The sequence below is a fragment of the Mesocricetus auratus genome, unplaced genomic scaffold (genome assembly GCF_017639785.1).
Source record: "Mesocricetus auratus isolate SY011 unplaced genomic scaffold, BCM_Maur_2.0 Super-Scaffold_100010, whole genome shotgun sequence".
Classification (NCBI taxonomy): Eukaryota; Metazoa; Chordata; class Mammalia; order Rodentia; family Cricetidae; genus Mesocricetus; species Mesocricetus auratus.
In genome coordinates, this window is record NW_024429194.1 from 42991151 (window position 1) to 43004076 (window position 12926).

At 42.3% G+C, this 12926-nt stretch overlaps 1 protein-coding gene across 3 annotated transcripts in view; it reads left to right on the plus strand.

Annotated features, from left to right (window-relative positions):
- Plekhm3 (pleckstrin homology domain containing M3) overlaps positions 1 to 12926 on the plus strand; it is a 151160-nt gene that overhangs the window by 70897 nt on the left and 67337 nt on the right. For all 3 annotated transcript variants that reach the window (XM_013113798.3, XM_005070565.4, XM_040753447.1), the window contains exon 5: positions 1199 to 1392. In XM_013113798.3, coding sequence (XP_012969252.1) covers positions 1199 to 1392 — 194 coding nt within the window. The remainder of the gene's footprint in view (positions 1 to 1198; positions 1393 to 12926) is intronic.

Here is a 12926-nt window from a genome sequence, read left to right on the forward strand (position 1 = left end):
GGGTAGGGCTTGAATTCTTTTTCTTCATTAGCAAGCTTTTGCTGTGGAATGTAAGGCACAGTGGATTTTCAGTTTTCTTTTTAATGAACAAAGTCGTTTATTTTAGTGCTTCTGGAGAGGGTTAGTGGGAACTTCTGGAAGGTTTACTTTCCATAAATAGAGGCTCAGCCAACTCTGTATGCCATTAGGCAGTATCAGCAAATGGGCATAGAGAGAGTCCAGTTACACCTATGTAATGGTTTGCTGCACAATGTACGTTTCTTTCTCATTCTCTGGCCCATTGTTTTTCCAATGCACCATTTACTTCTACTTAGAGCAATGCTGTTTAACAATAACTCAAAGATTAAGGAGTTGCCTCGATATATTGACAACAGTCAGCCTATATTCACAGGCTTTCTATTAAGGGCTGCTCCTTTTTTAGCCATTTCTATTTAGTCAGTTTACTTTCCACATAGTTTTTCTCCCTCCCTCCTTCGTTTTTTCCTTTTATTTATTTGTTTTAATATTCCTATTAATTAATATTTCACAATTTGTGCAGCTTTTCGGTTTAAAAAACTTTTTTTCTTTTTTGTTTTTTTGCTTTTTTCGAGACAGGGTTTCTCTATATGTTTTTGGAGGCTGTCCTGGAACTCGCTCTGTAGACCAGGCTGGCCTCGAACTCACAGAGGTCCGCCTGCCTCTGCCTCCTGAGTGCTGGGATTAAAGGTGGGCCCCACCAACGCCCAGCTAAAAAAACTTTTTTTATATATATTATGGAATATATGTGTAGTTTTTAAAGACTATGAGTTCTTTTCCCACATTACTTGAAGTAAGTACAGATTCACAGGAAATTGAACATACAGACAGGAAGCATTTAAGTACCTTTCACCTGGTTTCCTCCTGTGGTCCCATCTTAGGTCACCACAGTAGGATGTATAAAACCAAACAAAGCAGAACCATGACATTGGTGAAATGGATCTGTGTAGTTCTGTGCCATGACAGGTATGGGCTCATAATAAATCCTTCCAAATTTGCCAGTTGAGCTCTGGAAGGGGAAAGAGAAACTACAGTGTGTTTAGTTCCTTTGTGGGTGGGACTTCACTTAGCAGGGTACAGAAATACTACTACTCTGTCACCAAGGTGTGGTTCCCAGGCAGAGAAGACAGGTTTGGAAAGCTGGGTGATTCACCAGCACTGATGGCCAAAGCTTGTTTTGCAGGTGTCCAAGCAGGCCAAGGAGTTTCTGGAGTATGTGTATGAAGAGCCCCTGATCGACATCCAGCAGGAGAACCCCATGCTGTACCTCCACGCAGAGCCACTGGCCACTGTTGTGCGGCTTCGACAACAGTTGAAATCACTCCGAGCCTATTTGTTCAGCTGCCGGGCGGCAGTGGCAGAGGATCTGCGCCGCAGGTAAGTCATCAATGCCATTTTACTCCAGTTTGTTTTTGCTGTCTGCCCAGGGTGGTGGTCAGACACCGTGAGCACCTTTCCCAGGCTGTGCGTCCACCACCTCCTGCCCCTGGCTCATTTCACTCTCTCCTTTGACTACCTAGTCTATTGAGTCAAGCGCAAATGAACATTACTCAGGCTAACTCAAGGCTTTGAGCCCATGAATGAGTGTTCAGAGCAGTAAGGCCTTCCTGTCGGGTCGCTAAGGTCAGGTCTTACTCTAGGGACTTTCCATGGGTCATAGAGGCAGATCTTGGAGAATTTCTAGGCTCTACTTACTGCTTACCATCTGTTAGCACAAGCAGATTTGAAATATTTCACAGCTAAAAGCATTTTAATAGGAAACATGTAAAATAATTAAGAAATGTGGTTATTCCAATCTTTTTTTCTGTACAAAACCAAATATACAAACTTTGTAGCTACTGCCGGCAGGAAAGCTCGGCATTAAAATGCACATCCTAGGCTTCTGCCCTTCACCTCGAACTTGGCACAGGCCGCTCTTCTTTCTGTAACTAAGTCAGTTCATGGTTCGTAGAACAAAAAGGCCAAGCCAAACTCACATCCTTAAAATGAAGTTAAAATATGCTTGATCTCATAAAATTCCTTCTTTTACAGTTGTGTTTTATGAGCAGTTAAATTCTCACCCTTGGCATATATGAACCAGTTTATACTTGAAATAATTGTTGATGGCATGTATAAGTCCCTAAAATACCTTTTGATTTTTTTTTTATTTTAATAGAAATGACAAGCCTCATACATTAGTCATAGTAAATGTTTTTGGAAGTCAACCTACATGCATAAGAGCCTTTGGATAGAATCAAAATGAGTTTGCAATTTGAGATTCAATTAGATCCAAAGAAACTGCCATGACCCCAGGCATCTGAAGAAGACATTTCAGAAAGAACTAAATGTAGGTAGTTAAAGGGACATGCTCTCTTGCTGGGCTCTGATGAAGTAATAACGCAAAGGCAGCCACGATGGAGTGAGACACTCCTCGTTCAGTTACATAGTTCTTTTCCAGAGAGTAATAGAGACATTTTCATATAATCTGGCAGATCTTAATTTTAAAAGCTCAGAGCTCTTTTCGGGGGCTGGAGAGATGACTCAGTCAAAATCACTTGCTTGTATTCCAGAGGGTTTGACTCCCAGCAGCCTGCCAATATGGTAGCTGACAACTGCCAGTGACCCCAGTTCTGGGGGTCCTACACCCTCTTCTGGTGGGCAGTGCATACACCCACAGTCATGAAATAAAAATAAATACACCTAAAAAAATCTCAGGACTTTCTTTGGAAGATGGTAGGATTCTGTGTCTTCAATTCACTTAGCAACTGAATTAGAATTAATATATATATTTTTAATTTTTAGCTCTTAAAATATTCTTATTTTCTACTTCAGTACTTTTTGGCTTTGCTCAGAGCTTATGTTTCTTGCGCCTATGCTTGTGGATGATATGAACATATGCACATGGGAGTCCTACTAGAGACGTTTCTAGCATAATGTTTAGCTTTGGTTAAAGTACTCCAAATAAGGCATGCATTTGCGAATTAAATAGAAGGCCTCTTCTCTTACGGATGACTGACAGCCTCCACTCCAGCAGTCCAATGGTTTGCCACAGGGAGCTATGCCTTATAGCCAGACCACCAAGAGAAAAGTGGGGGTTTAGGACAGAGGCCTTGAGAGGCTGTTCCCAAAACCATGAGAATGAAGACAGCAGTCCTCCTTTCCTTTCCTTCATTTCTTTCTCTGGGCTTGCTCATGGCCATCACATAAAGCAACGTGTGTGGTTTTGAGTGGCTGGAGGACAGGCAGGGGAGGAAGAGAAGCACCCATGGGCATTAAGTGTCACTTGAGGCCACTCAACAGCGAGTGAGACCAGTCACCTACTAAGCGTGAGGCAGATGTCATCCAGTTAGTTTCTCCTTTCTTCTCTGTTGGTCTCTTATCATGATGTCTAACCAACCTGACCACCCAGACCTAGAGTTTGAATGAATAAGCTAGAGAAATAACTGATCAAATCAGATAAAATATTTAGTCAGGCATCTCTCTTGGAAAGGCCAGGCTACTCTAGGGCATATAGTACAGTTTACTTAAATAAGTCTTTTTTCTTCCCTTCCTACTTAAATCTATTTTGAAGCCTTTTCTTGATAAACTTCAATTTTGCCACATTAAAAAATGTCTACTTCAGTTTCTGAGATAACTATTAAATCTTTCCTTTCCCAGAATGATTACAATACCTTTATAACTAGCTAATATCATTTTCCCTCTCCAGTCAAACCTTTATATTAGATGCATTATTAAAGTTCACATATAGGCTTCAAAGTCTGCCCAAATGTAGCCAAGTATATTGTTCTACTTTCTCTCATACGCTGTCCTTCAAACAAAGACTATTGTTCCACTGAATACAGTCGCAGTTATGAGAATGAAACATGTTTGCATTACTGAAGTGTTTACAACAATGCTGGCACATAGTTGGCACTCAGTATATAGTAGTATTGTTATTACTAGTGCTTCATATCAGATTGTTCTTACATCTGACTTCAATGTTACACTTAAAAGCCACTCCTGATGTCCTCTCTGCTAGGACTAATGCAGTTCTGTGGCTGTGTGAGGAGAGAAGCACACAGGGAAGGGGCTAGAAAGCTCCCTGGTGTCTGAGTGTGGCAGACTCACCCTGAGTGCAAGCAATGCGATACTGTTTCCTAGAGACCCTTACAGGAAGTTCGTTCTTTTTTCAGTTTTCATTTTTTAGTTTTCCTATACTTAGGTACTATTAAGATGAAGTTGGGAATAATGCATACCTGAATCCCAGGATTTAGGTATGTAGAGGTAAGAGGATCAGGAGTTTAAGGTTATCTTTGACCATATAGTATATTCAAGGCTGATTTGGGCTACAAGAGATCCTGTCACAATAAAATAAAGTGCAGTAAAATACATTTGGTGACTGGATGTGGTGGCACACACTGTATTCCCTGTGAGGCTAAGGCAGGCGGCGTGCAGAGTCAAAGCCATTCTGTGCTACACAGAGAGGATGAGTTCAGCCAGGCTATATTGCAAGACCCTGTCTAAACAAACAAGCAAACAGAAAAGGAAGGGTGGCCAAGTGGGTAAAGGCATTTGCTTCCAAGTCTGGTAACCTGAGTTCAATCCCCAGAACCCCCATGGTAAAGGAAAGATCCAACACCTACAAACTTGTCCTTAGGCATGCACATGCATCCTGTAGCATGAACATGTGTGTGCACAAACACACATACACACAAAGTAAATACAAATGGAAAGGAAGAAAAGATCAGCATATTAGTGATAATAGTACTCTTATAGCTTTCTTTTTATAAGGGGAAGTATGTGGACAGGGTAGATCTTTTTATATCAAATCTTTTGACCTCTTTTGAAATATGACTGTTTGATGCAGTAATCTCTCAGACTTTCTGTGACAGGACTTCCTACAGCAACCAGTTTATAATTTCCCCTCTGCTGTCTTCTTTGTCTGTAAACATAGCTGTAAACATGAAAGGGGATTATTACCTACTTAATAAGCTAAGTTTCCCATTTGCAGAGCCACTCTACACCTGTTCTTTGATTTCTATAGAAATGAAATTTTTAAGAACAAAATGAGCCAACAGCACCTTCTGAGATGCCAGGTTCATTCACAGCATACATTTTAGGGCCCCTGTTTGAGCAGAGGACAGAGCATCTCAGAGCAGGGAAAGGAAGACGAGCCAGTTAGGGGAGAATGAATATTCTCACATGCATAAAGAGGGTAATAGAGGGAGGTGCTGATGGGTAACAGGGAAACAACAACAAAAATTTCAGAGAATGTGGCTCCTAACTAGTTATAAAAGGCATTTTCTTCCTGCCTGGTTTTACTTCAGAATGAGAGTGGTCATTAATCACCAGCAAGTAGGCCCAACATGCCGAAGACCTGTCAGCACCGTATAAACAGAGTAAAACAAACTGTTAATATTGCTGTCGCGAGAAAACTGGAAACAGACTGATTAATCGTATTGGCGCTTGACCGCCAGGGAGCCAACTTGGGTCTCTGCCTTATTAGGGAAGTCACAGTTTGCTTTTAGTCCCTTGTTATTATGACTGTACGGTTTTCGTCCTCACTGTTTTTGTTATTGTTGTTAAATGGATGTCTCGGTCTCAAATCTCTGCTGCAAATCTTGACTGGCAGCACTGATTAGTTTAGAAAGAGTCAGTGTCTTCTATGAAGCCTCAAATGTTTACGGCGCTGACAGTTCTGTTTCTGATGACTCCCAGATGGTGACCCTGCTGAATTAGCTCAAGGCCTTGTTAGCTTTTTGTTGTTAGAAGAGTTATTTATCGTGTCCACACATGAAGGTGTGTGAAGAACTATGGGAAATTTCGGCAGTGTCAGGAAGCATGGGATCAGTAGCCATTAAGGGACGTGTTCTGGAGGGACACAAGGAAGAACTGCCTATATATTCAATTCAACTCAGGGCTAGAAGGATATGTCTAAATCAGAGGTACGAAACAAGAGGTACCTCAAGGCCAACAGACCTATTTTCTATTTTGTTTGACCTTACAGGAGTCTTACAGGAATGGCTTCCACTAAGCTCTAAAATGACATGTTAAAAAGTAGGAGTTACCCATATAATGCTTGCACTGTGTGTGTGTGTGTGGTGTGTGTGTGTGTGTGTGTGTGTTGAACTTGTTAATATGCTTCTGTACTCCAGGAATTCCTAGGGCAGATGGGAGGCAAAAGAATGAGAAGCCTTAGAGCTCACAGGCTAGCCAGCCTGGCATATGGCAGAGGAGAACAACAAAAACGGAGGCCTTGTCTCAAAAAAAAAAAAAAAAAAAAGCAGAGGGTGTGGGTGTGGTGAGGACTGACACCTAAGATTGTCCCATGACCTTTACATGTGCTTCATGGTGCACACTTATATCCGTACTCACACACATTAATTCATTGTATTGGCATTTGACCGCCAGGAAGCTAATTTCATCTCTGCCTTATTAGGAAAGTCACTTATGCACACATATCATACACAGTCACACCACATACCCAGAATAAAGAAAAAGCAAGAATTTCAACACGACACAACACACACACACACACACACACACACACACACACACACACAGCTTCCCGCTTCTCTTTGCTTTGAAATTCGGAAGCTCTCATTGCGCAGGGCTTCCCTCATTTTTATGTAGCAGGAATCTGCTTTACTGTAGTTCTGCTACTCCTATTGTCCCTTCAAGCCCAGCATCTCCTGGAAGACATAATAATGCCTGTCCTGTTTCTTAGTCCCAGCCTGTCTCATTCATTCCCAGTAGCTCCTGGGTTTGCAGGCATTTGAGATTTTTAGCCCTGGATTCATAAGCTTAAATGATAAGAACAATGTGTCTTGGAGACTGGAGCCCAACAAAGAGCCTGGGTCTTTCTGTGTAAAGAGTACATCATCAGGAGGAGTCCCCAGATGTGGACTCTGGCCCTGCAGTGGTGGCACAGAACCCTGCAGAGAACACATCCTAATTGGTCTAGCGCATTTAACTAATACCTTCCCCTTCAGTTTTCTTCACCTGGATAATTGAAAACAAAGCAGAGCAGCCTTCTCTCCCACCACCGCCTAAGCTGCTACCTCAGGTGTTCCTTCGATTGTTAAAGCTTGTAGGAAATCTCCGTTTTTCCCTTTGCCTGCTTTCTTACTTGACCCTGGTGGGGACTGCATTCTTTGAAGACATTGTGGCTTCTGCACATTCCTGTTTCAATGGCCTTCTGACCATGTGGCTACTTTCTCCTGGGTCTCTCGTCTCCATGCCCTTCTTTGTTCTCCAACTGTTCTGAGTTTCCATTCTCTGCATCTTTGCTGCCTCCATGCCTCCCTCCAGCTCTCTAGCAGGAGGAGTGAGAGACAAAGCCTCCACCGCCTTTCTTCATGTTCCTAATTCCCAACTGGAGTTTGTCTGGCAGCTCCATGCATGTCGGAAGGTGGCCTTTCCTCAGGACCCTTCATGGTCAGCTGCAGGAGGGAGTCATGTCCCATCTGCAAATAAATCTACAGTGACTGGGAAGAGATCGTCACCAGCTTGTGCCTCTAGCTGCCTATTGGCTGTTTCCACTCATGTGTCTGCCGAAGTCATTGAAGCCTGAGAAGCATACATCTTTGTAGCCTAGGCTGTTTCAATTAATTTCACACCATTTTCTTACTTTGCACTGTTTTAAGGTTCACTAAGAGCTAGTCATATGCTTCTTTCTGTTCCTGTGGTCCCCCTTGTCTGGCCTCTCATCCCTATTTCTCTAGTTTGCTAATTGGCAACCCTGTCTCTGCTGGATCCCCTGGCTAGTCTAGGCAGCAGCCATCCAGCCATAGAACCAACTGTGTTGTTCAGCTTCCTGCAAGATATGACAGCATTCCTGGTTGGTCATCGATCCCTGCCCGCAACTGCATTTATGGTTTCATCTCCACATGGCCCTTGGCAGATCCTCGACGCCCTACCCAGCCAAAGTAAAATACTCATTCCCTTGACCCACCACTTGCCTCTCCCACCTACAGGCCACTCTCGCTGCAGGCCAACTCAGATGCCGCCACTTCCTGTGACTGTCCAGTGGTCTCTTCCAACAGTGATCCTCCAAACCTCTCAGTTGATGCTTAAGTGCCTGGTATTTTACATCTCTTCAGGGCCATATCCCAAAAGGCTCTGAGAGGACAAGGTTGTTCTGCTCCTTCTTAGGGCTAAAATAGAAGCCTGCGTCAGTTAGCTGTATACCAAGAGCTTACTAGTCACTAAAATGCCATTTAACATTTTTCAGAATTACTTACAGTTATTAGGATTTGTAGCAACAAGAGGGACTTCCCCAAGAATCTGTAATTTTCTTTATAGCAGTCCTTTTAGGCACATAGGACCAAGGATGCTTAGAAAAGAAGGAAAGGACTGCAACTGAGAGCTCTGCCTTGCCCACAGAGAAAGGCTGATGAGCTGCAGAGTCCAGTTAGAGCTGGTTTTCTTGTGCTTAGATCACTATACCTCCCCAGTAAATGTTGGTGACATCCGAGGTCTCCATACTCTTTAAAATCATGCTTTAGACAAGGTCTTCCTGTGAGACTTGCTCTCACTATGTAGAACAAACTGACCTGGAACTTTCAGTGACCCACCTGTCACTGCCTCACAGATATGCATCACCGATCCTGGCTCATGCTGAGAGGACCATCTTTCATTCCTCCTGAAGACTCGACTGAGACCTTTAGGACCATGAAGAAAGGCAGGGCAGTGGATACACAGTGGGGAGCTAAGATGGCTGACTGGTATGTGTCTGGGCTCAACAGCAGGCTCTGTCATCCATGGGGAGCCAGGAAGGACAACTGGCTTAGTGCCAGCAAGTGCATTTTGCATAGGTCACCATTTGCCAGACCTTTCCATTTCCCAGACCTGGAAACTTAAAAAAACAAAAAAAAAAAACAAAGCAGTATCTGCAGGGTTGCTCTGTGTATGTCTCTAGCCAAAACAGATACTAAAAACAAACAAAACATTATTATTTCTCACTATCATTTCATATAAGAACATATAGTAACACTAAAAAAAACCAAAGGCAAACAGCCTCAGAAATCAAATAACTTTACAAAAGAAAATGAATTTTAAAAACTTTCTAGCTACCCACCCCACCCCATTTTACCTTAGGCCACATCACCAAGACTGACACCATCTGCTTAATAGGCTTGCCTGCCTACCTGCCTCCTTCCCTCCCTCCCTCCCTCCACTTGTTTTTCCAAGACAGGTCTTCTCTGTGTAGCTTTAGAGCCTATCCTGGAACTCACTCTGTAGACCAGGCTGGTCTCGAACTCACAGAGATCTGCCTGCCTCTGTCTCCCAAGAGCTGGGAATAAAGGCGCGCACCATCAACACCCGGCCTGGACAAGCTTTTCTTAAATCCCATGTTTCTCTTCTGATGACTTGAATCATTCGGTTCTGCTCAGGTAGTTCTCATTCTCTGTCATTAAAAGTGTGAGTTGGCCTTATGTGGCTGGTAAATCTAAACTCTTTCTTCTCAATGCTGGTCCAGGGCAATCACTACTTTCAAGCCTGGGTTCCTGGTGATCAGAGCAGGGTCACGTTAGTGTTGGGAAAGGAAAATGTGGGCCTGTTGTTTGTCAATTAATTTCGTCTTTGGCTGGTTGCTCTGAAGAAGACCCTGACTTGACTTTCTCCTTCCTCCTAAGTCTCTTTTTTCTCATTTCATGTTTTTTTTAATGGTGTTTATATCTAGTATGAGTTCCCACCAACATGTTAGATTCACTAAGCAATGGGCGCTTTCTGTTGTGCAGATTGCCATTTTTATTAACATTATCCTGCCAAGTTCGTGTTGGGTCCCCCTCTACCCAGTTACACGGGTTTTCTAGTGAGCACCCTAGAAGTGTGAGGCTAAGTCCAGCAGATGAAATGGTGTTTGCACAGTTAATATTATCAAGTTTACTATGTCCAAACCAGGCTCAAAATTCTTGTCCCACTTCCCATGGCAAACCACTTTTCCCTATGTCACTTAAGGACACCATCCATTTTTCCAGGTCAAACTCCTTCTTCTTGGCAAACCCCAATAGCTTCAGCTTCAAACTGTGTCTTCTCTTTTCCATATTCAGTGCTGTCACCTGGTCCCAGGCACCATTGTGCTGTCCTGGATTACTGCAGTCACTGCCCCCCTTGCTTCAGTGTATTCTTAAGATTCTAGCTGCAGCTAATGTGCAGATTGGATGATGTCACTTCTGGCCCAACTAATCTAATAGCTTTACCCTTCACTCCAAGTGAAGGCCAAAACTGTGCAGAGTCATGTCCCCATGCATCCTCTGTCTCACCTCCCACCACTTCCTGCCTCTGCTCCAGTCAAGCTGGCCTTTCTGTTGCTCCTGCTAAGGAGCTCCTACCCGTGTTTCTGTATCACTGCTTGCTCACTTCTTCTAGGACTTTATGTACCATCACTTTATTTTTTATTTTATTTTATTTTTTTGGTTTTTACGAGACAGGGCTTCCCTGTATTGTTTTGGAGGCTGCTGGTCCAGCCTGGCCTCGAACTCACAGAGATCCGCCTGCCTCTGCCTCCCGAGTGCTGGGATTAAAGGCGTGTGTCACCACCGCCCGGCGTACCATCACTTTAAAGAAGCATCTTTGACTGTATTTTGAATTCCCACCAGTGTGCAACCTAACATCCCTGCCCCCATCCCTCCTGGCGTCTTCCATTGCCTATTCACAACTGGCATGGCATGGTATTTTGTCTGTCAACCTGTCTTAATGAACAAAAAATAGTTCTTTGTTCAACATATGCTTATACTCTTTCCCCAAGAGGTAAGCTATACCAGGTCATGGCTTTTGGTCTGTATTGCTCACTGCTGTATCCCCAAGGCCCGGAACAGCACCTGATATGGAATGGAGACTAATAAATGTTTGTTGAATAAGTTCACTAAGTAGATAAAATTCTGTTACCAAGATTCTGGCATCTTTATGTGGTCAAACTGGGTTTTGCTTATTGTCATAGATATAATTCATTATAGAAAACAAAAAAATAAAGCAACCACTGCTCTTCACTTCTGAGCATTGTTTTCTAGAATTTTTCTCTATAAATGCTTCTTTCCCATTAAAATGGCTTCATTGTATACTATTTTCATGTAATCATGTCACTTAGTTGCACACTTTTGAGACAGAGTCTCAATCTGTACTCAGGTTAGCCTTAAAGTCATGACAATCCTCCTGTTTCAGCCTCGTAAATTCTGGGATTACAGGTCTGAGGCAATATGCCTGACAAAACATCCTTAATTTCAGTAAAGGTTTAAAAAATCATGAATTACTTTTTGTTGTGATCTTAAGCATAAAAGAATTATTATTGAGCAGTACGCTCAACAAGAGTCCCAGCAAATAGTGAGATAGTAAAGTATCTGCAGGGGCTGGGGAGATGGCTTACAGGGCAAAGTGTTTGTCATGCACCATGGGAACCTGAGTTTGAATCCCCAGTGCTCATGTAAAAGCTGGGCATGATAGTACATGTCTGTAACCCTAGTGCTGCTGGGGTGGAGATAGGAAGATCCCTAAGGCTCACTGGTCAGCCAACTTAGCAGAAAGGGTGACATCACATCCAGGTTCAGTGAGAAACCTTGTCTCAAACTAAGATAGAGAGCAACAGAGGACAATAGCCAGTGCCAACCTCTGGTGCCTGATCTCTCTCTCTCTCTCTCTCTCTCTCTCTCTCTCTCTCTCTCTCTCTCTCTCTCTCTCTCTCTCTCTCTCTCTCTCTCTCTCTCTCTCTCTCTCTCCCCCTCTCTCTCTCTCCTCTCTCCTCTCTCTGTCTCTCTCTCTCTCACACACAATGGGGAATTAGAGAAAAATATGCTTACTTTATTATGAGCACACAGATCTTAAAATCTACCGATTATGTTTTGTGTCTCTTTGATTTTAGGAATATTTTGTTACAAAAATGTAAGATCTAAGTGTGCAAAATATGGTTAATTCTGAGCTTTAGAAGAATAAGCCCATTCAGCAACAGTACTATCATAAGTGTGTATGAAATGCCTTGTAGGATCTGGGAACCAGGGCTCCAACTTCATCATCAGGCCTGTACACTAGCACCTCCACCGGCTAGGCCATTTTACTGGCCTAGTATGCTCCCTAAAATAATATCACTAAAGACCAGTACTTTATTAATACTTCAAGCAAATTAATAGTACTTCTTTATGCTTGGTAAATGAACATGACTTTTTTTTTTATTCTCTAGAATTGGCCAGGCTTTTATGGCTAGTTTTAGCTTAGTTAATTTAAACTGTCATTAGCTAAAGTTGGGTTACAGTCTTAACAGACCAGCTGCATGAATCTACCAGAGCTCAGAATCCATAAAATATAGATGCCATTTTGAAAATGTTTGAAAGCAACTAACCGTAGTTTGCATCGTAATTGATTTTTCTTTTCCAACTCTAGAAATGTTGTCTGCAAGCCTTCCTGCTCTCTTGTGCTACCTCCCTTCTTTGTCTTTCTCCAGAGGTCTCAATCAGCCAAAAATATATATTCGATATTTTATATGTAAACATACATATCAATATCATAAATCTAAAATGGAACTACAGACTGCCTGCAGGACAGGGCCAAGCTACAGTAAACAGATTAATAAACTTTGAGGAGGGTGTGCTGGGAAGGTGTATATTAAATATACTAAACTGTATACATACATAGCTCTTTACTGGAAAATTCTTCAAAAAATATGGAGTAGTTTTGTCTTATTCCAAATTAAATGATATATATATATATAATTACCTAAAATCGTTTTCTGGGATACTATAAGAAAAATATGATATTCTTGTTCCTATTAAAACTACTTTAAGAATTTGAGCTAGGATATATAAAAGTGATGTGATCTGTCACTTTTACACCTAAGCCCCAGAATAATCACAGCCCAAATTACTTCCAAGCATTGCTACTCCAGTCCTTAGATTGTTGCTAAGTAGCTTACATATACTTTCTGAATGACCAGGTAAAAGAAACCCTTATTTCTTGTAACT